The sequence below is a fragment of the Rhincodon typus genome, chromosome 4 (assembly GCF_021869965.1).
Source record: "Rhincodon typus isolate 14 chromosome 4, sRhiTyp1.1, whole genome shotgun sequence".
In the NCBI taxonomy this organism is placed as follows: domain Eukaryota; kingdom Metazoa; phylum Chordata; class Chondrichthyes; order Orectolobiformes; family Rhincodontidae; genus Rhincodon; species Rhincodon typus.
The window spans coordinates 32,284,383-32,312,269 of NC_063335.1; the positions used below are offsets into that span (position 1 = coordinate 32,284,383).

The 27,887-nt window shown below is 40.0% G+C and overlaps 1 protein-coding gene across 1 annotated transcript in view; it reads left to right on the forward strand.

Annotated features, from left to right (window-relative positions):
• unm_hu7910 (un-named hu7910) overlaps positions 1-27,887 on the forward strand; it is a 220,646-nt gene that overhangs the window by 179,916 nt on the left and 12,843 nt on the right. Inside the window, exons 25-32 of the mRNA XM_048595703.1 lie at positions 6,926-7,017; positions 9,586-9,672; positions 11,396-11,546; positions 15,673-15,809; positions 19,918-20,016; positions 20,955-21,044; positions 21,914-22,051; positions 23,692-23,827. Of these exons, the coding sequence (XP_048451660.1) occupies positions 6,926-7,017; positions 9,586-9,672; positions 11,396-11,546; positions 15,673-15,809; positions 19,918-20,016; positions 20,955-21,044; positions 21,914-22,051; positions 23,692-23,827 (930 nt within the window). The remainder of the gene's footprint in view (positions 1-6,925; positions 7,018-9,585; positions 9,673-11,395; positions 11,547-15,672; positions 15,810-19,917; positions 20,017-20,954; positions 21,045-21,913; positions 22,052-23,691; positions 23,828-27,887) is intronic.

Genomic DNA, 27,887 nt, shown 5'->3' on the forward strand with positions numbered 1-27,887 from the left:
TTCCAACATCAGCTCCCTGCCCTTAAAATCTCTGGTTTGTCTAATAAAGGTGTGTATCCCACATGCTGCTTTAATCACTTTATCCACCAGGGATAAGTGAACATGCACGCCACGGTCCCTCTGATCCTCGGTGCTTCCCAGAGTTCTACTGTTCATTACAGATCCTCACTGCTTGTTTGTCCTACTCAAGTGCATCATCTCAGTTTTCCCAGATTGAGTCCAGATAGACTTCGTCCTAGGGTCTTAAGAGGTTACTAATGACCTGGTAGACACATTGGTGTGTTAATTTTCTACAATTTTCTAGATTCAGGAAAGGTGCCAACAGACTGGAGAGTAGCAAATATATCTTGCTCTTCGATGATTTGCAGTGAATGAGGGATGTTGGGTAAAGTAAGGGAGTAAGGCGGCAGTAAGCAGAGGAAGGCTTAGGGTGGGGGCACAGGTTGAAAGCAAGAGAAGTTGTGGTGAGTGTGGGTGTCAGAAGGTATCAATGGGGAGTCTGGGGGCAAGGATGGATAGTTGGAAGGGGTGAGGTTGGGTGGGAGGATGTTGGGTCTGGCAGTCCAAGGGTTGGGGGAATAGTGTCAAGTGAGGTTGTGTAGTTGTGTCTAGGAGCAGGGATTGTTTACGTGGGATTCGGTATCAAGGGAATAGTTTAATATCTAGAACAGCTTTTAATTCCTCTAAAGTTTCAAGCATCTATGAAGGTAAGTAAGTTGTAACCCTGTGAAATCTCGAACTCTAACTTGAATTGGGAGCCTTTTCAGAGGCTTCAACTTGCTGAGTCGTTGTACATAGCAGAGACTTCCCAGACAATTCCCACAGGGACAGCTGTGTTCAGGATTCTCAAATATTCTCTATGTATAATTCCTATATGCACACTGCTGCAATAGCAATCTTCCTGTTGGAAAATATGAGCCTTGTTTTGTACTGTTTAATCAATAAAATTGGAAGCTCAGGAAAGTAATGTGCTTCATTGTCATGTTTGTTATTTTAATTTTTAAAAAGCAGCATATAATTCAGTCCATGCATAGATTGGCTGGTTTCCTAATGTTTAATAGTCCAGCAGTGAAGAGGTTAACCACTTGTATAATTTTAGACATTAATTACACACCCTTGGTACAAGCAAAATCTAATTTAGTGTGTCATAAAATTAAACTTTTATTTGCGTAAAGCTTTGATTTCCAGAATTGGTTAATTTTCATGTCAAAATAAATGGAAGTTACAGCACTTGCAGCTGTGGTACAACACCAGTGTGATTTAAGAAGTAACTCCAGAGCAAGTCCATTTAATTATTGGAGAGAAATTAATCTGTATCAGCCATCCAGAGGGACTGTTGTTCATCATCTGGTAAATGATTCATGTGTCCAAGTGAGTACAATGTGAGGGGTTTGGTCTTCAAACCCAATCCTCACCATGGCAGTGTGAGCCAAAGTGCATTAATTCACCATAGAACTTCAATTCTTCTGGGAGTAGCTATTTCTGAGTAAATGCTTGCATATACAAATGTTACCGCTGATGTTCTTTAGCCTAAGAAGTTTGGTCGCTGTTAAATTTGCTAAGTTTTAATTAGGTTTAAATTTTATTTCTGAAAAGTTTAGACAGTAGCTTAATAAGCAGAGGTATACATGGACACCTCCCTCCTGTAAGATGCATTTACTGAGAACTCAAGGACACATGCTTCCTAGACAACTACATGTGCAAGATCCATCAAAAGGTGGAAGAGTTCAAGCTTCAACAACAGTCAGTGTCCGTACAGTTTATCTGCTACTGCATGTTTCAAGTAGTCACTTCACAGCTTCAGAGTGAGAGAGCAGGAATCTATAACCACAAATTAGTTAAGGACCAAGCAAATAGCAGTCCCCTGAGTGTGTCTTGTTTGTTAACCCATATCTTGCTCTGAAAATTGAGGCATTGATTCTATCAGGGTTTTACAACCTGAGCCAAAGCCAAGGTGGGGAGACAGGAAAAGGTCTGGAAGTGACAGTGATAGTGAAAGGACATCCAGTTGTGAGGAAAGCAGCAAAGTGTTTCTGTTCAAACAGGATGGTGTGACCTGCCAAGCTGTAAAACCTTCTGGTGGTGATGGCCAAAGATCATGGCACTGACTGGTACCAATGACATCCGGAGAAAGATGATGTTTCAGGTTAAAATAACCGTTTTATTCATTCATGGGAATAGAGTGTCACTGGATAGGCCAGCATTTATTGTCCCTGCCTAATTGTTAAGAGTCAACCACATTTCTGGGGTCTGGAGCTACACGTAGGCCAGACCAGGTAGGGAGGCAGCTTCCTTCCCTAAAGGACATTAGTGAACCAGATGGGTTTTTCCGACAATCGACAATGGTTTAATGGTCATTGTTACACTCTCAATTGTAGATTTTTACTGAATTCAAATTAAACTATCTGCTGTGATGGGATTTGAACCTGGGTCCCCAGAACATTACCTGGGTCTCGAGAATAACAGCCTAGTGATAATACTACTAGGCTATCACCTCCTCTATTAAAGTTATTAAAGATTGATCTCAGGATTGCTGGTGTCTCACGCAAGGGAGTTCAAAATGAATTGGATGTATGACTGGGAACATATAACCTCCCTGCAGTATGTTTATTGGGACTAGGTTTAGAGGGCATAAGGACGAGTTGCACCTTAAGAGGGCAGTATCAGCACAGAGTTTGCTGGTACAATGAGATGGAAAATATCAAATGTGGACTTGAAACAACAACTGGAGGTTAAATTGGAATGGGTGCAGTGGGAGGCATCAAAGGAGAGGGGAAAAAAGATTTCAGTGCAGAAGTTGCCATAATGAGCAAGGGTGAGACTTCCAAATCGAGATTTCTTTGCTTCCCTACCTTACACTCTCTCGCTTCCGCTCCCTCCTCTCCCCCACCCGTGCAGTCTGTCCCCCCGCGTGTGCGCTCTGCCTTGCTCGCCCCCCCGTGCCACGCACTCTGCCTTGCTCGCCCCGCCCGCGCCATGCGCTCTGCCTTGCTCGCCTCCCCCCCCACCCCGAGGTCAAAGAGGATATCATGTCAGATGTAATGAAAAAAACAAAGTGCCATTTCCTCACATTCTCTCTGTGTATAGAAGCTGCAGGGCTTAAATTACAAAGGAAGTTAACATGTCCAACAAAGGGCATGTAAAAATGCTGGCAACAAAAATCCAAGGATGTTTTACAATGTACAGAGTTAGCGTGTAACTAAGGAAAGCTGGGTGGCAGAGTGAGCTGTATGGAGGATGCCGAGATGATATTGCTGTGTGGTTTAGACAGGGTGAGTGAGTGGACAAATGCATGGCAGATGCAGTATAATGTAATTAAATTAGAATTAGATTTTGTGGTCACGTACTCACGTACAGGGATACAGGAGTACAGCAAAAAGTGTGCACTGTTGCCATCATAGTTACAAAGGTACGTACGTACAAAATCTTAGGTATAAATGTTAGGTTATCCACTTCAGAGGTAAAAACAGGAAGGCAGATTGCTATTTGAATTGCTGTAAGTTGAGAGATGGGCATGTTCAACAAACTGTACGCAAGTCGCTGAAAGTATACGTGCAGAAGGTAAACTGTATAGTGAGAGGATTCGAGTACGGGAACCAGGATTCATCCTGGATGTCTTTTCCACTGCTGCCATCTTCCTCTGACCCTCACCTCTTTTGTATCCCTTTGCTTTAAATCGCCATGAGAGGCCATTCCTTCAGCTGCTTAGATCCTATTGTCTAGAGTTTCTCCCTTACACCCCATGTACTCTATAACCCTGTAAAACCCACTTCTTTGATCTCTTAGTTTTTTTTTTCCTTCATTTTGCCAACGTAAAGTACCCTAGTTGCACTAGGATGATAGAGGAATTGCCTTATGAGAAAGGCTAAACAGATTCAGACTCCTACTTATTAGAGTTTAGAAGAATGAGAAGTGATCGCATTGAAACATATCAGATTCTTAAGGGGCTTGACCGGGTAAATACTGAGAGGATATTTCCCTCCTGGGAAAGGGAATAGCCTTAGAGTAAAGGGATGTTAGTTTAAGACTGACCTGACAGTGGCTTAAAATGTGAGTCTTGAGCAACTGAGCAGTGTAGAAGAGACTAAAAAGGCTCCACATAGAGAAGTTGCCAGGCCCAGATGGGATGCATCCTAGATTACTGAGAGATGTAAGGGAGCAAGTTACAGAGCCATTGACAGAAATTTTCCAGGGCCCTCTGAACACAGAATTTGTCCCAGAGAAACTGGAGGATTGCAAATGTGACACTGTTGTGTAAGAAAGCAGTAAAGGATAACCCAGGAACTAACAGAGCTGTCAGCTTGACATCAATACTGGGAAAACTGATGGAGGCCATAATACAGAATAAGGTAAATATACACTTGGAGAAAAATAAGTTAATATTAGACAGTCAACAAGGCTTTGAGAAGGGCAGGTCATGTCTGACCAATTTAATTGAGTTCTTTGACGAGATGATACAGGCAGTGAATGAGGGTTGTGCTGTGGATGTTGTATATTTAGACTTTCAGAAAGCATTTGATACAGTGCCACATGGCAGGTTGGTTAGTAAATTAGTAATGTTTGGGATTGAGTCCTTGACAGAATGGTTTAGAAGTTGGCTAAGAGATAGGAAACAGAGGGTAGGTATAGATGGGTATTTCTCGGATTGAAGACGAGTTGAAAGTGGTGCCCCTCAGTGATCGGTGTTGGGACCCTTGCATTTTTGTGATTTTATACAAATGACTTGGATTTACAGATCTAAATCTAAATTTACACATGATACTAAGCTAGGGAGAATAGTGAAATGTGAGGATAATGCTTAGTGACTTCAGAAGGACATTGACAAGTTGGCTAAATGGGCAGACTCCTAGCAGATGAAATTCAATACAGGGAAATGTGAGGTAATGCAATTTGGGAGAAGGAACATGCAGAGACAATTTAGGCTCAATGGTACAACTTTGAGGAGAGTACAGGAGCAGAGAGAACTCGGAGTTCAAGTGCATTATTCTCTGAAGGTGGCCAGGCAAGTTGGAACCGTTGTTAAGGCTTGGGTTTATAAATAGAGGCACAGTGTATAAAAGCAAGGAAATGATGCTACACTTCTACAAATCATTGACTGACCACATTGGAGTATTGTGTTCAGTTCTGAGCACCTTTATTAACGGAAGGATGTTAAAGCCTTAGAGAAAGTGCGAAGGAGATTTGCTAGAATGATACCAGGAATGAAGGATTTTAGATGCAAGGGAAAATTAGAGAAATTTGATGTATTCACCTTGGCGGAGAGAAAATTAAGTGATGACTTTATTGAGGAGTCCAAAATTATGAACAATTTTGACAGGGTAAAGAAGGATATTCTGTTTCCACTAATTGATGTGCCAGTAACTCTCTTTTGTACGTGGCAGAGTAGGGGAGCTGAGCCCAGGGCTCATTCACTCCTGTCGGCTTTCTTTCTCTTAATTTTTTTCCTTTTACTTTTGCTGTTTTCCTCCTCTTTGTTTTCTTTTCTTTTAAGCCTCTTTGCAAGCGAGGCACAGGTCTTGGGCTGACTCCCCCAGCCCGGACTCTCGGGCTAGGCAGAAGCTCCAGGTCCGTAGCTAGGCCCGGGCACGTGAAGGAGGAGAAAGACGGCCTAGGCCTAGCCTGCTGGTCTCCCAGCGTGGCAGTCTTATCTTCAGCATCCAGGTATTCCAATGGCCTGACAGGTGGTCTCAGCCTGCCACAGTTGTTATCTTCACCGGAGATTTCCGGCCTAGTATCCAGCAGACCGGTGTCGCGGTCTCACCCAGCTGCATCTTCAAGGTATTCCATCATTCCTTAATTAATTTTCCCCAAGCCTGGAAACTGTTAAGTGACTTTGCCTTAATTTTACTTTTTTTATGTTATTATTATGTACGACTTCTGTCATTGATGTAGACACCGTGCTGGGGCAACTTATAAAACCTGTTGCTGTATTTTTCGTGTGAATGTACATGTGACAATAAATTTCTTTGCTATTCTAACTAGGGCGTCACAATTACGAGATTATCAGCAAGAGAGCTTTGAGTGAAATGAAGAGAAACTTTTTTACTCAGAGTTGTTAGGATTTGCAACACTGCTTGGGAGAGTGGTGGAGATGGATTCCATATAAGGTTTTAAGAGAGCTGGATATATATTTGAAAGGGATGTGTTTAGAAGACTACGGAAATGGGGCTGGAGAATGGGGTCTAGCTGTCTAACTCTATCGGGAGCTGGCACAGACATGCTGGGCTGAATGCTTTCTGTACAATTCTTGATTCTATGAGGAGGAAGTTCTTCTCTCCGGGTTGAGAGTCTTTGGAACTCCTTGCCACAGAGAGCTGTGGGGGAAGAGACCGTATGTATATTTAAGGCTGAGATAGATAGATTCTTGATCAGTCAGGAAATTAAGGGTTACAAGGAAAGCACGGGGCTGTGAGAAATATTGGATCAGCCATGAATTCTTGTTCCTATTTCTTCTGGTCTTAGCACTGTTAACCCAGAAATATCCTAAGTAAATGGCAGTTGTGTTAGACTTAATGTTCTGTGTAGCTCGTTACTCCTATATTTGCTCTATGAATTATTTTGGCAGATTTTTCATTTATTTTCTCTTGCTTTCTGAACATTTCTGGCTTCTGGTGTCTTCTAAAATCTTTACTTTATTAGGAAGATCTTATGAAAAGCTTAAGTGCAGTCCACAATCCAGAAGGTCATTTATTAGCAGATAGTCTGAGCTGATATACCTGAAAATGCTGCATTCCATTGATAATATACCTGTGGGAGTTCTATCAATGTCCTGAAAAAGTTTTGACTGGAACACATGAAATTGTCCAAGCAGGTTGGGAGCCCTATTTTTATAAAAGAAAATATAATTACATATGAGAGACATGACAATTTTTTAACCTTTGGAACTTGTGCATTATACAAACTTTGCTAATTCTTTTTAAATTAGGTCCAGCTAAAAAAAAGAAACCAAAGCTCCTGAACAAGTTTGATAAGACGATTAAGGCAGAACTGGATGCTGCTGAAAAGCTGCGCAAAAAGGTGAGCTGTAAAGTTTCTACTTTATCTCCAAATGACCAAGTTACTGAGACTGTAACTGGACTGGTATATAAGATATTTTAACACCAGTTGTTGTACAGAAACGTAGAAAATAGGAACAGGCTATTCGGCCCTTTTGAGCCTGCTGTGCTCTGAAGAAGGGTCATTCAACCCAAAATGTTAACTCTGATTTCTCTCCACAGATGCAGCCAGACCTGCTGAGTTTTTCCAGCAAATTTCTATTTTTGTCTCTGATCTGCAGCATCTGCACTTCTTTCAGTTTTTGATCAGTCTTGTAAATGTTTGTTGCACTCACTCCACACCCAGCACGTCCTTCCATGGATTAGGATTAAAAAAATCTCCACTACTCTAGATGTGGTCTCACCAAGACCCTGTACAATTGCTGCAAGACATCCCTGCTCCTGTACTCAAACCCTCTCATGACGAAGGCTAACATATCATATGTGCCTTCTGACTGACTGCTGCACCTGCTTGCTTACTTTCAGCAACTGAGGACGCCCAGGTCTCGCCTTGCACCTCCCCTTTCATAGAAACATAGGAGCAGGAGGAGGCCATTCTGCCCTTTGAGCCTGCTATGTCATTCCTCACGATCATGGCTGATCGTCTAACTCAATGCCTAAACTCGGCCATAAGATATGGACAAGTGATAGTTAGCACTGTAGCACCAAAGATCCTGTGAAATTTTCTGTCTCTTGGTGATTCTGTTAATTGCAGCAATTGCACCTTAAAATAGGACAGAACAATTTTTTTGCTGCTTTAACGGCTGTCAAAGTAGTCTTTTTGTAAGTTATCACGTTTGCTGTAAACTATAAATCAATGACACCGTTTGGGATATATCTGACAATACTAATTCTACAGTGCTAACTATCACTTGTCCATATCTTATGGCCTAGAATTGGCCATAAAAATGAATCACAACCTTTCAGTTTCATAAGTTAAAATGTCCTACACCCAATCAAAGCCATCTTGAGTTTCCTATCATGAAACAAAGTTTGTCACCCCTAGACTGTCTGCGTCCCAATCCAAATATGGAGGAGCATCTTTTGCTCATGCCGTTTGCACTCGAGTATAATTTTGAAGATCAATTGTCCAGCACATCCTAACCAACTTTTGGTATGCCAGAGAGCATTCTTTCATTCATCAATAAAATGGCTTTCCCAATTCATCGACAGATTGTTTTCAAAAATGTCAATGAATGGTGTAGAGTGCAGTTTTGGCCATTGTCACCTAACTCAAATGGTACTGAAATGTAGTTATCCAATGGGATTGACCACATTCTGGATCAATTTCAGAACCCTTAACAAAGTTCACCAGGTCACGTGATGGATTTGTATGCAATTTGAGAAACATGTTGCCTGCACTGGGAGTGTTTAAGTTGTGGAGAGAGATTGGGCAGTCTGAGGTTGTTTTCCCTAGAGCAGAAGAAATTGAGAGGGGATGTGATTGAGATGTATAAAATTATGAATGGCATACACAGAAACTTCTCCCCTTGATGGAGGAATCAATGACCGGGGGCATAGATTTAAAGTCACGGGCAGAAGATTTGGAGGAGATTTGAGGAAAAATGTTTTCACCCTGAGAGTGGTGGGAATCTGGAACTCCCTACCTGTAGAAGTGGTTGAGGAAGAAACTCTTATAACCTGTATACCAAGGCATGCAAGACTATGGACCAAGTGCTGGAAAGTGAGATTGGATTAGTTAGGTGGTTGTTTTTGACTGGTACAGACCCAACAGGCCAAAGGGCCTTTTTCTCTGCTATAGATGTCTGTGTTAGGAGTGTCTGATAAATTAATGCCATTCAATCAGGAGAGGTGAGAGAAGTTATCTTGTAGAGGTTCATAGTCCGTAATATGGAAAAGGTAAATTCAGCATATTACTTTTTAGTATATTGTGAGCACAAGACAAAGAAAGAGACAGGTTAAAATCAGCATAAAGTCAAGTTAGGCCTGATCTCAGAAAATTATTCTTTTATCAATGTATGTTCGAGATTCACAATCATTTATGAACTAATTAGATGGTGCAATGAGAGCTGTAAGGTGATTCCAGTTAAATGAATGAATATGCTTGGAATGACCTTTATCCTCTGTCTAGGCTACTACATTACTCTAATTCCCATGAGCCGTAATTTTGGCAATCCTTTTAGTGGCATATTAGCTTTTCAAAATCCAAATATACCAAGATCATGAATATGGACACTGAGGGTGGTCCATGCGTGGAATGAACTGCCAGAGGAAGTGGTGCCTGAAAGTACAGTTTCAACATGTAAAGACATTTGTATAGGTGCATGAATAGGAGAGGTTTAGAGGGTTATGGGCCAAATGCAGGCAAATGGGACTAGTTTAGTTTTGGAACATGGCCGGTGTGGATGAGTTGGACTGAAGGCTCTGTTTCCATGCTGCATGACTCTATGACTACAAATAGCAAGGTTTAGCAAGTTTGAGTACCATGACTTTATTTAACTTTGTTTTGGAATAACCTGTATGTATTGTTGTGGAATTCATAAATATTTTCTTTCCACTAATATTAGACGTATTCTCCCTTCCCACTTAGGGTAAATCTGAAGCAGCACTCCAGGCATTTAATGAAATTCTGAAGAGCTATCCTCACAGTCCTCGAGCTAAATATGGAAAAGCCCAGGCAAGTACAATTTCTGTTACAAGTATAGACATTCAATGGCACTTTTGTTTTGTTTTTATTTTAATGTTGAAAAATGGCCAAGGGAGTGTGTTATGTTTTAGTTTCTCTCCATTACCATAGAATAGATGTTTTTCCAGTTTTCTTTTCCCTCCTTCTGTAGCTGACTGTGGAGTATGATTCCACGAGCATGCCTTTCTGTGATACCTCTCCCAAGTAGTTTATTCCTTATTCAAGCCTAGAAGATGGTGCTGGCAGGCAAGTAGATTGGTGGGTGTGCATCCTCCCTAACCTGTCTTGAACTGACTCCCCACATGTATAGTTCCAGCATGGTAATCCAGACAAGTCGTGTTCCTTTTCGTAACTGTGTGTAAGTTAATTGAATGTAGTAATTGGTGAAAAATATTTTTAGGAGGAACCTCACTTTCACTACAGGTACAAAGAACTGTGTTTATGTCTGAGTTACTGTGACATTTTGCCAATTATCTGAAGCCCTGCCATTGTTTGGGGTGGGGGGGTGGTTGGCGAGGCATGGTGGTGGTGGAGGAGGTGGGCACGGCACACAAACTGTATGGGGCTGATTTGCCTGTTTTGGAGCAATGAATGGACAGAGAGGACTTTTTTTAAAAAGAAAACTCTAAGAACAGCTGTGTTTATGGACACTGGTACCATAGGATAGGGCAGCGAGTTCACACTCTGTGCTGCAGTGACATAACACTGGCCAATGATGGAATGACACACTGCCAGTATATTTTGCAATTGTCTGTTGAGCGTCAGTGTGTGACGATGCTGCAACCTTGTATGTATTTTGTTTTCCCCCGGTAATATGGTGCCACCTCCCATGACAAAAACGTGGATCAGAAATCAGCAATGATTCTGTCATTTACTGACTTAGCTTTTAAGAACTAATTACCATGAAATGAAAGTAGGACAGGACAAGTGTATGTGTCGCTGACATCATTGCATATGGAATGTGGTGACATCAGGAACAGTTCCACAGCCAAATCCTGCAGCTCATCGCAGCCAGGGACAAGCCCAACCGCCTCTGTGCCAGTCATTTCTCAGCCAATGTAATGTTCAGACTAATCACTCTCGATACAAAAACAAATTGATAAAGATTGGCGAGAGTGACTCCAACAGCATGGGTTCAATCCCCACACCAGCTGAGGTTACTATGAAGGACTTTCCTTCTCAACCTCTCCCTTTGCCTGAGTCGTGGTGATCCTCAGGTTAGACCACCACTGGTCATCTCTCCTATGAGAGAGCAGCCCCATGGTCCAGTAGGACTGTGGTGCCTTTAGCTTTTTTTTTGTGGGTTGGCTAGACCGATGTTTTGTGATGCAGAGTGATGCTAATGGTGTGGGTTCATTTCCCAAGCTGGCTGAGGTTACCATGAAGGACTCCACTTCTCAACTCTCTCACCTGAGGCGTGGCAACGCTCAGGTTAAACCAGCGCCAGTCCTCTGGGACTATACTGACATATTGTTTTCACCTTACCTAGTCGCTTGACCATTAACTCTTTCAATGGGAAATGAAAGTCACAATCTGTCGAAGTATTTTCAACAAAGATTTTACTCATAAACTATTTTATCTCATTGTGGACTGCTATCCGACTGCAGAGAATTGACAGCAGGAAAGCATTCTGAACAGTTGCTTTTATTGATGGAATTTGCAATGAACTAAGAACTGTGTTGGGTAAGTTTTAATACTTTGTGATTTCTTTCAGTCTGAAGATGATTTGGCAGAGAAAATGCGAAGTAATGAGATACTTCAGAGAGCCATAAATACCTATGGAGAAGTGGCTGACATGCCAAATCCACCTGCAGACCTGGTGAAGCTAGCAATAAAACGACAAGCAAACAGACAGCAGTTTCTAGGTAAGAAATGTAATTATAAACCTTGCATAGCATATTGAAAGTTATAACTATTTTTTGTCAAACCTCAGATTATGAAGTTTAAGTTTTTGACTTTCCAATTTCAAAACATGTCTAATTGCAGACTTGACATGCATCATCCCTCTAGCAGTGCAGTAGATTAAAGAAAAACAATGGGCCAAACTAGAAAGGAGATTAGGAGGTCCAGCAAGGTGACAAAAGAATAAATAAATTCTAACTGGAATTAACATCTGGAATAACCAGTAAAATGTCTAGAGTAATCCCCTTGGCAAATAAAGACCAGCACTCCATTTGTTGACTTAATTACCTGCTGCACCTGCATGCTAACTTGTTGTGATTAATGTGGAAAAACAGGCAAACATCCAGATCCCTCCATACAACTGCATTTTGTAGTTTTTTTTCCCTAATCTTCCCACAGAAGTAGACAACTTTAAAATTATGCTGCATCTGTCATGTTTTTGCCCACTTGCCATCTACACAGACCCATATCAATGCAGGCTATGTCCTTCCCTCAACTAGCTTACCCTTGTACTGAGTTGAACTTAGTGTTTGAAATGCAAAACAACATTACGATTCTCAATTTGGGTATGACTGACTTCCCTGGGATGAAGAAGGGATTAACTGTTGTAAAGAGGGCAGAATTGTTAATAGGTAAAATGACCAATGATCAGTAGGAGGTGTTCAAATAAGTAATTGACAAGATATAAAACCAGCTTCCACCCCAAAAGGGGAAGCGGTCCAATTCTCTCAGAATAAACCTTGGCTAAGTGAAGAGACAGGGGACAACACTAAACTCAAAGATAAATACATACAGAAATATGGAGTAATACTGTTGAATGAGGATGTTATAAAGAACAGCAAACGGTGAAAAATCAGATAGTAGGGGCTACAAATAGGAAATACTTATTAATAAATTACAAAAGATTTTAATAACAACACTTTGAGTTTTTACAACAGTGTTAGGAATAGAGCCATATCAGAATTGATGAGAACTCCTCAAACTGTTAATGGTGATTTTGTCAATGAAATTGAGGTGAGCTTGCTGAGTTATTAAAGTGTGTTAGCATTTACAAAGAAGACACCATCCTTACACATCCTAAGGAAATTAATATCAAATCATGGTCAGGAGCTCCTAAAATGAACGAAGCCCCTGTTCTACTCTGCAGTGAAACAATGACTGGTCTAAGCCCTAACTCCATTGACCTGCTTTGGCTCTATGTTGCTTCACAGCTGTTTATCATATCAGTCTCTGGTTTAAATTAACAATTGGTGTAACATCAATTGCAATTTTCAGAAACTATTTCCAAAGTTAGATCATAAGAGACATGAGCAGGAGTAGGCCGTTCAGCCCCTTGAACCTGCTCTGCCATTTAGAGGGTTCATGGCTGACCTGATGTTCTTCTTGTCCACTTTCCTGCCGTTTTCCCATACCCCTTGATTCCCCGACTGATCACAAGTCTATCCATCTAGCCTTAAATGTACACAAGGACTCTGCCCCCTCAGCTCTGTGGCAAGAATTTTCAGAGACTGTCAATCCCCTTGAGGGATATCGACCAAATGCTGGCAAATGGGACCAGATTTATTTAGGATATCTGGTCAGCATGGGCGAGTTGGACCAAATGGTCTGTTTCACTGCTGTATATCTCTATGACTCTAAGAGGAAAAATAATCCTCCTTATCTCAGTCTTAAATTGGTGCCCTTTTATTCTGGGACTATGCCGTCTGGTGCTGTGGATTGTTCACTCGCCGAGCTGGTTCATTAGTTTGCAGATGTTTCATTACCCTACTGGGTAACATTATCAGTGCAGCCTCCGATGAAGTGCTGTTGTGTTTTCCTGCCTGGTATTTAAACTCTGGGGTCCATTGGATTGGATTACCTCATTTCGGTTTTCCTTTGCAGTGGTGTATGTATAGTGTCTAGTTTGTTGATGGCCTTCTTGATGGAGAACCAGGTCTCTAGGAATTCTCGTGCTTGTCTTAGGATCCTGGTGTTGTCCCAATCGAACTAGTGGTTCTCCTTATCTGTGTGAATGGAGATGAGTGTGTATTGGTCGTGTTTTTTTGTTGCTAGTTGGTGTTCATGTACCCATGTGGCCAATTTTCTTCCTGCCTATCTAATGTAATGTTTGTCACAGTCCTTGCATGGGATTTTGTATATTACATTGGTTTTGTCCATTGTGGGTAAGTGGCCTTTGGTTCGAGTTAGCAGTTGGCAGAAGGTTGACGTGGATTTGTGTGCTACTGTGATGCCCAATGGTCGTAAGAGTCTTGTGGTCAGTTCGGATATGTTCTTGATGTATGGTAGCATGATGAGTATGTTAGGGCGTGCAGTATCTTCCTGTTGTTGTTCATGTGATAGGCATCGTCGGATCCAGTTGTTTGGGTATCCGTTGACCTTAAATACTTGGTGGAGGTATTCCTCTTTTTGGCATAGTTCTGGGTTGCTATAGTATGTTGTAGTTCGTTTTAAATAGTGTTTTCACCCAAGTTCGTTTGTGGCTGTTGGGATGGTTACTGTTGAAATTCTGTACTTGGTCAGTTTGTGTGGCTTTTCTGTGTACACCAGAGGCCTGGTTCTCCACCAAGAAAGCCATCAACAAACACATAGAACTAGACCCTATATATACTCCACTGTGAAGGAAAACCAGAAATGAGGTAATCAAATCCATTGGACCCCAGAGTTTAAATACCAGGCAGGAAAGCACAACAGCGCTTCATCGGAGGCTGCACTGATGATGTTACCCAGCAGGGTAATGAAATGTCTGCGAACTAACGAACCAGCTCGGCGAACCAACCAACCACAGCATCTACAACCCGAGCTACAGATCTGCTCAAGACCCTTATGCCCTCTGGTCCTGGACTATTCCATGAGGGGAAACATCATTTCAGCATTGACCCTGTCAAGCTGAAGAATCCTATATGTTTTAATGAGATCACCTCTCATTCTTCTAAACTCTAATAGTAAAGCCCCAACCTGTTTAGCCTTTGCTCATTAGACAAGCCCTCCATACCAGGAATCATGCTGATGAACCTTCTCTGAACTGCCTCCAATGAAATCATATTTTTCCTCAAGTAAAGGGAACTAAAACTGTTCACAGTACTCCAGATGTGGTTTCACCAGCACCAGTTTCAATAGGACTACCCTACTCTTATACTCCAACCTGCTTGAAATAAGGGCCACTATTCTGTTAATTCTACCATCCTTCCCTAATTTCATTCCTGAAATGTCTGGCTGTAATTTTTATACAGATCCCCTCGACATCCCAAACAGCAGAACTATATTCTCACATTAATATGTTGGAAGTGATGACCAGGTCACCTGCTAACCTTCTAAATTCCAGGAATACAAACCAAGTTTTTGTGATGTGATTTTATAAATTAACACTTAGTCTAGCTTTCACTCTGGTACCTCTACACTGCACTCTAGCCAATATGTTCTTCCCAAGATTTGACACCCAGTACTGAGCACAGTATTTCAGGTGTTCCTCCTCACACTGCACCCCACACCTTATATTCCAGTCTTCCATATGTAAATGGTGACATTCTACTTGACTTTTTGCCTGTTTTCTGCACCCATTCATGACATTTTAATAATCTGTATCTGTGGGGTCCCCAAGTCTTTTGGATTTACTGTTTTCAATGTTGAGAAAAGAAAGGATTTAAAGACTGATTAATGGAAGACATTGCTGTCGGGCAAAGCTACTTTGCAAATTTACATGAGATGTTTATAACAAAGGACCAACCACTAGCCAGGCACCAGTCCTATCTCTGCTATTGGTTATATTCTGTTGGATTGCTGCCATCACTGAGGAACCGGTGAAAACCATTTTATCGCAGTCAGATGGTCAAACTTTTTATTTTCTTTTAAATGCTGCTTTTACTGCCTTAGGCAGAGCAGAATACTAAATACAATGTGAAAAGGACAAGTAAAGACAAATATTCCAAAGATATGAAAATGACAATTACACATGACTTGAGTGAAATAAGGTCAGTGGTTTATTAGAACAGTCAGGTCAGAAGTTCTTCACCTCCTGTCTGTTATGCAACATATACTGCAGGCTGTGACATTTCGACCAACTTCTATTTGATTTTCTGTATGTATATGCAGGCCACATCAAACGCTCTGTGGTGACCTTACAGAAGTTAGCAGATCGTTACCCAGATGATGTCTCGATTAAGAACGAGCTTGGAGTAAGTTATCTCTTATTGGGAGATAATGATAATGCCAAGAATGTCTATGAAGAGGTACGTTGTAAAAGAAATGGAATGGAATTTTGTTCTACATCCTCAAATTTCACATTTAAAGAGAATATATTCTGAAGACTATGTACTTCCTGTTGCTTCATTTGGAATATGAAATTTCCATCTTGGAGCTGAATCGCATAGATTATGAATAATGCATTCTCAATCGGTGCTAAATGAGTTTGTTTCTGGGTTATTGCTATGAACACTACCTCAGCAACCATAAATTCAAAAAGGATCAAATTAGTCTGGTATCCTACTCTGGATTGTTTGCCAGTCACTTCTGGTATGTTTGTGCACATGATCTCTCTGCTGGAATTCATTGAATAGTTCATGCATAAAGGCGTGTGATCGTTTGGGCAACATACAAGAGGGCTAGAATTAGATTTTATTGTCACGTGTACTCAAGCACAAGAGTACAGTGAAAAGTGTGCAATGTCACCATTCCCAGTGCCACCTTAGGTACCAAGGTACCTAGGTACAAAGTAGAAAATTCATTGTACTCTGGAACTGTGCCAGCGTGAATCAGCATCTTCAGGAAGAGAACAGTGAGCAATACAAATACCATAATTCCTAAAGTCCCGTCATCCCTGAGTAGATACAAGAAATGTTGATAGGTTTTATGAAGGTTAAAAAATATTGAAACAGCAGTTCAGTGTCAATTGAATCATGGTTTTTCAGGTTATTCAAATGTTTTTTATTTCCTTTATTCATATTTATAGTATTGGATTTAGTGTTGATAGATATAAGAGTTTTATTCAGGCTCATTGGACTGGAGTTTCATCTTTGAGTCACAAGATTGCTGTGATGTTGTGTTCATGTCACCTATACAGCACTGCTCATTAACACTGTTTGTCCAGAGAAGTTGGGTCTGCTGCTGGATGAACTGGTGGCAAGGTTGCCAGGTTAAAAAGCCAATCTCCATTATTTGAGACATTGGTTTGGTCTGGAGATGAGGCCCCGTCAACAATCAAAAACTACTCGTCTTCCACTCCAATTCCCCTCCATGCTCTGTAACCCCCTCAACACGTATCTCCCCATACCCAGGCTACATGTCATTCACACAACCATACAGCTTCACCTACCTCCATAACACCTTAAACCTCTCCAATATTCACGTTGAACCATATCCAAGCTTTATAATAACATTTGCCAGTCTTGGAATAACTTGTAAATCTAATAATCTAAACAAACATTTCTTGAATAGTCTCATAAAGACCATTCTCCCCTTAAGAGCTCAAATCTATCAAAAAGAAACAAGCTCACATTACTGTTAACATAGGGCTGCCCAAACTATGGCTCACCAGGACATTTCACACAGTCTGACTGATGTCTGCATTGCAGATGAATTTATAGCTCATTCAGAGGGTTGCCAGGATGAATAATTACATATCTTAAACAAGAAGGGTCATAGATAGGAACAAAAAAAAGACCTAAACTGATATTTTAATGTACATTTGATTTGTTTAATTTGAAGCCAGAGTTTCCGATACACTTAAGTATAAATGGGAGATTTTGCAAGGAGCTGTGCCTCCAATCACTGCCCCTTTCTCCAGTCTGTGTTGCTACAGGCCTTCTGGTCAGCCATTCAGAAATAAATGCAAGAAATAACTAGTCTGTGGTTGGAGAGACAATAAGGTGCCCAGGGACCAGTGCCTAAAACTCCCGAGTTGAGAGAATCCTAGGGCCTGAAGCCTGGAGCAGCTTGGGGCACAGAGCGACGAAATGTTTCCTCATTTCAGTCTTAAATTAGTGCCCCTTTATTCTGAGACTACACCCTCTGGTCCTAGACTCTCTCATGAGGGGAAGCATCCTCTCAGCATTTACCCTGTCAAACCCCTTAAGTATCATACATGTTTCAATGAGATCACCTCATTCTTCAAAAGTCCAGTGAGTAGAATCCCAACCTGTTTAGCCTTGGTTCATACAACAGTCTCTTCATATCAAGAATCATCCCAGGGAACCTTCTTTGAACTGCCTCCAATGAAATATCATTCTTTAAATTACTCCAGATATAGTCTCACCAGCACCTTGTACAGTTGCCGTAAGACTACTCTCATATTGCAATCCCCTTGAAATAAGGGCCAACATTCATTAGCCTTCCTGATTACCTGCTGCCCCTGTGTGCTAGCTTTGTATGTTTCATGTACAAGTTTCCCCAAGTCCCTTTGTGTTGCAGCTTTCTGCAGTTTTTCTTCTTTAAAATAAAACTCCATTCTTTTGTTCTCCCTTACAAAGTGAACAACTTCACATTTTCCCCACAGTATACTCCATGTGCACGCTTACGTAACCAATCAATATCCCTCTTTAAATTGTTTGTATCCATTTCGCAACCTGCCTTTCCACCTACTTTTGTGTTGTCTGCAAATTTGGCTACAGTACCTCAACTTCCCTTGTCTAATCCATTAATCTATAATGTAAACAGTTGCAGTTCCAGCACGGATCCTGATGGAACCCCATTGGTTACAGGTTACCAACCTGAAAAAGAATACTTTATCTCCACTCACTCGTTAGCTAATTCTCTATCCGTGTACTACCTTCAACACTACCGGCTCTTACCTTATGACGTAAGCTGTTATGAGGTACGTTGTCCCAACCACCATTTTTAATGCCCACCCAGTGCACTTTGACCCTATGTCAGGATGAAAAATCCAGGTTATAGAAATCAAATCAGACCAGACCATGACATGTAACAAGTAACATAGGCACCGTTTTCAATGATGCATGTAATCACTCTGCTGTGCTGAATCAGAATTCACTTTGTCTATGCTTTGTTGGAGAAAGTGCATGTTATTAAATGTGGTACAGACACTGAATTAAAATTACATGTGTAGCTCAAGACTATTGCATACATCAGAAGTATTTGGCAAATTGTATTCATATGTTTTTATATGAGTAAATAATGTAAATAGTATTGGAAAGCATTCCTGCATTGTGGGCATTTGACAAGATTGTGGAGAAGTTTGGCTGTCTCCCCTTCCCAGATATATCTTCAGTAGATAATGCCCTGGAATAACCTGGTATTGGGCACAAAGCCAGAAAATTGAGAATGAATGGAGTCAAAAAGAGTGAGTGCGCAAACCAGATTCTGGAGAGAAAAGAAATTGGGTGCTTTTCCATTCTCTCAAATTCTTCCAGATAGTGTTGCTTAGAAACAAAGGTGGCCTCTGTCTAGACTGCCAATCAAACAGTGCCAAATCAGTCTCATAAACAACAAATTTTCAGCTGTTTGTTATCAAAAGTTCCATTGCCATGGTTCTCATCGGGATCACAACCATGCTGCCTCTTTGTTCTCATTGACCCTATATTCTCACAGGTCAGGAACATAATTGCCTGGTGTCCCTGAATACAAAGGTCAATCTAGAATTATAGTTAACCTATGGCATTCTGCATCCCTAGCTTCTACTTTCGTGGAAACTTTGTTTTTTTTCTTAGTTTTAGCATCTACATTTAGCAGTGCAATGGTTATTATCAATATTCCATCCTTACTAACCTTGCATCTCCTTGTCATTTTCATATTTGCATGCAGTGCATTCTATTTCCATGAAAAAAGGTAAATTTTCCATGTCCCATTAAAATTAAATTTACCAAATAATTATTTCTTCCACTTTAGCCACTTACATCTCCAAATATAGCAAGATGATGTCACTATTTCTCAATTGTCACCGAATCAGCTTGTATTTTCACAAATCTGTCTATGTAACACAAAAAAATTCAGTAAGTTTGGGTTTCATGGAGGAAGTTATTCCCTTGATCCCCACAAGTCCTTTAATAATTTCAATGATAATGAGCATGGAGTAAGAGGACCCCCATAATAGTGACACAGAGAGGCTTGAGTGACAATGTGCTCCCATGTTATTTTCCCTAATGACTTCTCTTTTCAATGATTTCTCCATTACAGAGACTCTCAGCCCCTGCTCTTCACTAGGGTAGGTTAGCAGACCTACCTTAGAAAGGTTCATTTGATACAGATTAATTATATTTATAAAGAATATCATCAAAAACCATTCTGTTGGAAAGCTAATTTAGTTTGATTTTACAGTTCAGTAAAAGCCCTGGGAAGATTTCAGAGAACAGAGAAACTGGGGATAATGGTGATGTGTTGTTGCAGGTTCTGGCCCTGGCTCCAAATGATGGATTTGCTAAAGTTCACTATGGATTCATCCTCAAAGCTAGAAATCAGATAGCTGAAAGTATTCCATATCTAAAGGTAAGTGCTGCACTAGTTAGGTTAACTAATCCTGAGTTGGTTGTTGCATCATGTTTAAACATCAGAACCTAAACAGGTTAATGGAATGCAGGGTACATTCCTGGAATGAGCAATAATGCCAAGTGAACTGGTTATGATCATTCTGAAGGTGAAAGCAACATTAACTCAAAAATTAAGCCAAATCTAAATTTACATTACGTTTACCAGTTGAATATCAGGTTCCATCAATTTTTTGATCTGCTTATAGCTGATGTAGGTGATGCTATGTTCGTAACAACCCAAAGGCTTACAGCTATCATCTGTGTTCATAATAAATATTTGTTGTAGCATACAGGATCTATTGGCCTTTTCACAGGGATACGTTATGTATCAGCAGAATATTGCAGATTGTTTAAATCTGTTTTGTGTTGTTCATTGCTTACATAAGTGTGATCTAAGAGATAAGGAAAGACATTCCATCGTCAATCTCTTTTCAAGTCTGAAGGAGTCTGGCTTTTCATTACCGCTCCATAGAAATGTAAAGCTGATCTCTCAGATCGGGGATCAGAGGATACAATAAATGATGTATGTTATAGTTAATTGGCAGAACGATAAGACTGTTCTTTCAGAACAAGGCCAGAGAAATGCAGGAAACCTATTCTTCCATCATGTGGTGCTGCTTCCTTTCAAATTGAGCCAGGTTTAAAATCCATGTCCTTGCTGATTTTAAAAGCTGCTCAGTAGTTTTAGTATGAAGTTCTACAAGTGTGTTTTTGAAAGATTGCTATTTGCTCTCATTGCACTGAAAATGGTTAATTCAGAAAACAGGGTTCCTGAAATAGAAATAATAAGATAGATGCAAAGTCAATTGTATCTCTACTAGTGAGCAATGAAGACTGTACCTTTTGGGTGTTGGCTTTGTGACATAAACGGATTTTTGAAACGTGCAATCTCTGCAGGAAGGTTTATTATCCGGGGAACCAGGGACTGATGATGGTCGTTTTTACTTCCACTTAGGAGATGCAATGCAGAGAGTGGGCAATAAAGAGGTGAGTACAACTGCACATTCTTGCTTTATACAAATAGATTCGTGAAAAACTTTGATTAAGATCATAGATGCATCTCAGTGATGTATTTCATCCAAAATGCTGGTTCATGTACACTCAGATATAATTAGCAAACTGTTCATGGAAATTCTACTTAATGAAAGATTGAAAATTCTTTTAAAATGGCTTTTAAAATTCTTTTGAAGAGGCTTTTAGTAAAAACTGCCCAACTCTAACTGGAAGGTTAACGCTCTCTAATTTAATGTTAAAGCTAGATTAAGTATTCTAAATTGAATTTTGTTTTGCTACCACTTTCCTGTATCAACTTTTGAAATGCTTTGTCATATTTCTTTCACTGTCTGTGCTATTTTGCCCCTCTCTCTCCCTCACGCTCCCTCCCGTACCTATAATGGTTTGTCCTCAAATACTACAAAGTACAGTTTTACAAAGTAATATTTAGGATTTTCAATCAGTTAAGATCTAAATTGTCTCCCCAAGCCAGTTTCAGTATTTTTTTACATCATATTACAAATACCAGTGAATAAGCGAGCTCCAGGTGAGAGATTAGGTTCAATCATGTTTAGTTCATCAAAACAAACCTGATATTCATTTTCCTGTTGACAGATCAAACTTATGGTTAAATTGTGAATGGATTATGTGTCCAGAGAAATTAGCCAATCTAATCAGTGAGACAAAAGGATTTTAAAATGTAATTTTGACTATTTAAAACTTTTCAGTAGCATTATATTTAGTACTGTCAAACAGTGCAGTCAGCAGTGAAGGGGTTAGTGGTCCATGGGAACATCAGACCTGCTGACAAAATCTCTGGTTCTGATTAATGATATAGTTTCACTGGTTTATTTGATCCCCAGGCATACACTTGGTATGAGCTGGGACATAAAAGGGGTCATTTTGCTTCAGTGTGGCAGCGTTCACTCTACAATGTGAATGGACTGAAGGCTCAACCTTGGTGGACAACGAAAGAAACAGGGTATACTGAACTGGTGAAGGTATGTGGATTCTTAACCGAGCTTTCAGAATAATCACTCACTAACAACAAACAAAGCTTGTGTTTGTTTAGTGCCTTTGAAATAGGAAAATGTTGTAGGGTGTTGCCTGGAAGAATAATGAAACAGATTTGTGCCTAGCCAAAGTGGAAGATATTAGACAGGATGACTGTAAGTTTGGCTTGACATGTAGGTTTTAGGATAGTTTAAAGAAGAGACAAGTAGAAATATTTATTTGGTTCAAGTGTCTATTTATTCTAATCCTTGCGTCTCCAGTCACACTTAACCTTAAAGACCTTTCTGTAACTGTGGTGTGTTCAGTTTCTTAGAAAATTTATTACTGCCTCTTTACTGTTCATTAGTGTGTCCCTGTTCATTACGCACTTTGAGGAAGTTATATATCTGAATGTTTAGTTCTGTATGTTTGTTTACCTTGTTTATTGTTATTCCATTTACAATACAATTTCTTTTCTCTTTCAAGGGATTCTCTTGATATTTTCCCGATTTTGATTTTTAGGGACTATTCAGATTTTAAGGGCAACTTCTTCATTCTCACTAACTTGTATTGGATGAAGCAGTCATCCAGTAACATTATCTTCTGTATTGATGTTGATGCTAATGAATGGGGAATTTTGACTCTCACAGAGGCAGAATTAGAAAAATTTTTGAATATCCTCAGTAATTATCAACTATATATTAAATTTAAAGCCACATCACACAAGGAAAGCATCAATTTCCTGGACACTACATTATTTAAATTGACACAAGACCACAGACATAAGTTAGCAACTTTTTTTTAAACAGTTGGCACCCTTCTACACACCACAAGCCATCACCCGAAACACATCTTCCAGATTGAGGTCACAGCTAATGCATTACCACTACATATTCACAAAACTGGAATATTTAAACCAGACTTTAGTACCCAGCTCTCTGATTGGATCTAGAACATATTGCTTTAAGAAATTGTCCCAGATACACTCTGAACTTATTTTTTTAATCTCCCTTTGCCAATCTGACTCACCTGAGCTACATGTAGATTACCTTTCTTATGCCCCATTCTTGTATTGCATTCTGCTTTATAGTGCAACCATTGTGGGGTGGCCTTTAAACTCCCCTCACAAGTGACCTGTCCTAGTTTCCTGTTTCTACCCTTACTCTTACAAACTGAGATCGCGTCTCACAGCTATCTCAGAACCTTTTCACAGCTCACCTATTCTAAAATATCTTATCTCCAAGTTTACATTTAGTTTTAGCCTTATTTATTCACTGGTTCTTGTGGTTCCAAGTATCTACTTTTCATCTTTTAGAAATATATTTATTTCATGTTCACTACATCTCGTGCTTCAAGATTCCCCATTGCTGGTCTGTTGACTAACTTATTTGCGCAGTTAATTTGTTTCGTCCTTTTTTTATTACTGCCAGTGTGCCCTGTGATTTTATTAGTCTCATGTTGTTGTGCATTGCACGTAATAGATCTTTCAGACATTGATCAGACTTAAGTGACTGTTTTCTTGGATCGTAATTTTGCTGTTGAGGAAGAAATATTTCTGATATTTACCTTGGCTGTTGAGGGTTAGGTGCTCTGTTGAGGATTACTAAATCTGATGTCTAAATTTCGATAAGCTATTCTTTCCTTGTAGGCTCTTGAAAGAAATTGGAAGTTAATCCGTGATGAGGGTCTGGCTGTTATGGATAAAGAAAGAGGTTTTTTCTTGCCTGAAGATGAAAACCTGAGGGAGAAAGGTGACTGGAGCCAGTTTACACTTTGGCAGCAAGGTAATATCTTATAATGAGGATATCACTATTAGAGATGTGCGACATTAATGTTTTGTTTCTTTATTCTTTCATGGGATACGGACATCATTGGCCTCTAGATTATCAATCCGGTGACGTTACTGTTATGCACCCAGTTCTTCTTATCCAAGTCAATATGTTGCAATATGTAAAATGAAACGTATTTTTTCAAATAGGTAAACACAGTGATAAGAGTAAACATGATAAATTATTGCTTTCTTAAATCACACACAGTTTTGAATGAATTAAATTTTAAGTCTACTTGCATTTCATGGTATTAATCCCTTGACACACATTGATGTTAAGTTCCTGTTATTAATTTGTTTTTTTTTCCTGTACAGTGTAAGTAAATATCTGGGTAAACTTTCATGAACATTACAGTTTAATCCAATAGCTTTTTCTCTTCACATCCTTGAAGCATTAACCCCATGCTGGAGATACATTTCCAGGCTGCTAATGCAATCTGATACATAATATCGTCGCATTTTACAGCACAGAAGGAGGCCATTTGACCTGTCGTGTCTGTACTGCTCTCAAAATAGCTACCCAGCTAGTCCCATTCTCCAACCCTATCTCTGTAAATTTAACCCTTTCAAATATATATCCAGCTGTCTTTTCAAACCTCGTGTGGAATCCGCTTCCACCACTCTCCCAGGCAGCATATTCCAAATCCTAACAGCTCTCCGAGTAAAGACGTTTCTGCTCATCTCATTCCTAGCTCTCTTGCTGACGATCCAGATTAATTCTTTGTTCAGATGGGATAATCCTATGCCTGGAAATTTCTGTCAATGGCTTGGAGATTTGCTCCCTTCCCCTCTCAGCAATCTAGGATGCTTCCCATCCAGGCCTGGCGACTTCTCTCCCTGCCAGCCTTTTTAGCCCCTCTTCTTTATCTATCACTATACTGTTCAGTTTCTGGAAACCGGGGCCACTGTTACCATTGCCATTGACTACATTCGTTTGTGAGCTTTGTCAGGGACTGTTCAGCTTATTGCACTGCAATAAGCTGTAACCATATTTCCTGATAAGGAATTGTACTTTGTTGCAAGTTGTTGTAACAGAAAAATCTGATTTGCTGAGGCCTCAAAAGTAAATTAGCTGCAGGAGGTAATGAAATAATGGGCTAGGTTCTCCACTTCTTGTCCTGAATTCTGGGTCAAGCCATTTTCCAACATCATGTTGCTGGCGCCTAAAAACCAGCTTCTTCAAACGGTTATTTTCAGAGGTGGGCTGGAGTTGCGACCACTGCCTCTCAAAAACCTCAAAGAAGGCCCAGGACGACACGAAAGCTGGAAAGCATTCTTCGTTCATGAGACTATCACATAATATCATGTCAGAGTGGGGAAGAGATTTTATCTACGTAGATGGTCTGCTTTACAGGTTTTATAAACATTATTACAGTTCAGTAGAACTGAATTGTCTTAATCTTCTGCATAACAGCAAGGAACAATGGTTATTGATAGAAACAATTTTTCAAATAAAGCAAAACTGATTTGAGACATAAACCTAAATTAGCGATACTCAGCATTTATTATGAACACGTTTGTGATTCTAACTAATATACATTATTAAATGAAGCCACATTTACTGTTAACTTGTCCGTAGACCTGTGGCGCACTGTGAAATGGTCGCCAATTTAAACATGCAAGTAGCTTCTTTCTGGTCTTGTAAACTGCCAGTCAGAATGTAAACAGCTTGAACTAATTGCCATGCACATCGTGTTCACCTGTATTCTAACTCCATTTATCAGTTGTTTTTGGCATTTATTGATGTGTTAATGACATGTCAAATAACTACATTTCTCCACCTTTACTCATAATTCAAAACTTTAACACAAAAATAAAAGCGAAATCCTTCGGATGCCAGAGATCAGAAATAAAAACAGGCAATGCTACAGAAACTCAACAGCAAGTATAGAGAGAGAAGCAGTTAACATTTCAAATCCGCTATGACTCTTTGGACATGTGCTGCTGGCTTAGACACTAGAAGCTGGACTTGTATATAGTTCTACTGCTCTGCCTCCAATACTTGCTGCCCCTCTCCTGTCTTAGTGACCAGAACCCAGTCACAGTACTCAACGTTTTGAGCTGACCAAGGATCCTTATCTCATAAGCATGATATCCTCTGCCCGCCATTCTATTGTTCTGGCTATGTAACTCAATGTTCTATTGGCTTTGTTGACTGCTCCCATAAAGTTAGACATGTTGACAGTTCACTCTGCAATGATTTGTAGGCCTTCTTCAATTTCATTGCTGGCTATTTTAATGCAGTTTGAGGGGAGTCCCTGTGATCGATCGACCTATTGATCTATCTATCTATGGTTGATATTTTATGCTGGTTTACATTAAATTTTGTGTGTTATTTAGTTATGATTCTGTATGACTCCACCCTCTTATTGTACCTTGACAGTAAAGAGGTATTTGTATCTAAAACAATCTCCCTGATTTGGAATAAAGAAAGATAGCAATAACAAATAGGAGAATTATTCAAGATGATAATTAGACTGTTGCTCATTACTCTTGTTCATTGTTCAGCATAGCTCTTTATGTGGATCCTTCAGCAGCTTTTAGGGTGTGGAGAAGGGAGATGAGTTTGAGCAGGGGGAAGTGATTTCACTTGGTCATCGTCTCCATTTGATGGTTATATTTGCAAGTTGTACCTTTACAAACTTGATTTTAGAACTAATATTTGCCTAGCTATTTTACAGACCTCTGATTTACATACATGTTTATCCACACTGCCTTAACAATTATCCCACTTCTGGCTGCCTTTCAGTGTTTTTGCCCAAGTTTTTGAGCCATTCAGTTTTTTGTTTGGTACAACCTGCAGACGTGTTTCAGACGCTCCAGTGTTGGAAGAGTGTAGAGATTGAAATGTGATGCATTAAGGTTGAGCCTAACCGTTAGAGTGCTCAGTGTAATCCAGTTATTATTACTACTTGTCAGGCATAAAACAAAAACTACCAAACTTGGTGTTCTGATCTCCGATAAATCAAACCAAATGTTATTCCACTCAGAGATAGTAAGAACTGCCGATGCTGGAGTCAGAGATAACACAGTGTGGAGCTGGAGGAGCACAGCAGGTAAGGCAGCATCAGAGGAGCAGGAAAGCTGACGTTTTGGGTCGGGAATTTCTGAAGAAGGGTCCCAACCCGAAACATCAGCTTTCCCGCTCCTCTGATGCTGCCTGACCTGCTGTGTTCCTCCAGCTCCACTCTGTGTTATATCAAACGTTATTCCATCCTGCTTTCATCAGTCACTGTGCATTTGGTTGCTAACTCTAACTCTGTCATAAATGTTTAATCATTTCCTTACATTTTTGAATCAACAAATTGTTTTTTTCTGAATCAGCAGATCCTTTTTATCATCTTTAATACCAAGCTTTTATTGCATTTGTAAACATTCCATCATCCCACAGCCTCCACCTTGAGTATACTTCCCTCAGGTGCCACCATTATGATTAACGTATTCTTCGAAAGCTCTTACTAGTTTTGCTCACCTGAGATGACCTGCTTTTGATTTCCATATCCCGGGTGCTTCTTTGGATATCTGGGTTAAGACATGATTGAGCTGAGGTGTATTTTACCCCTGCTCTGTACTAATACCTTGTTTCCTTACTGTACACTATACAACAGGTGTCAAAAATCCAATAGGGGTTAATGGTAAAATGATATAGCTAAAATAAAATGTGAAGTTGAAATTTATCCTGGTGAATTCTAAAACCCTTATTTCTTTAACTATAGATTTTATGGAATTAGAGGGTCAGAAAAAAACAGTTTTATACAAAACAGTGGAGCAGATCCTTATGTAGTCTGTCAAGGCAGATGTCACTCCCAGTGGACACGTGTATCAAAGCTTTCAGAGCACTTGAATGCACAGTTACTGAACACTCAATTACAGTCCTTAGTGGATAGAATTGGACTCCTACATGCAGAAAGATGAGAGCTGTCATTGACCGTGTGACACATACACTACTGTAAAGCCTGTATTATTACTGAAGTAAAATTGCATGTTTGGAGAAAGCTTTTCCCCCCCACTTGGTG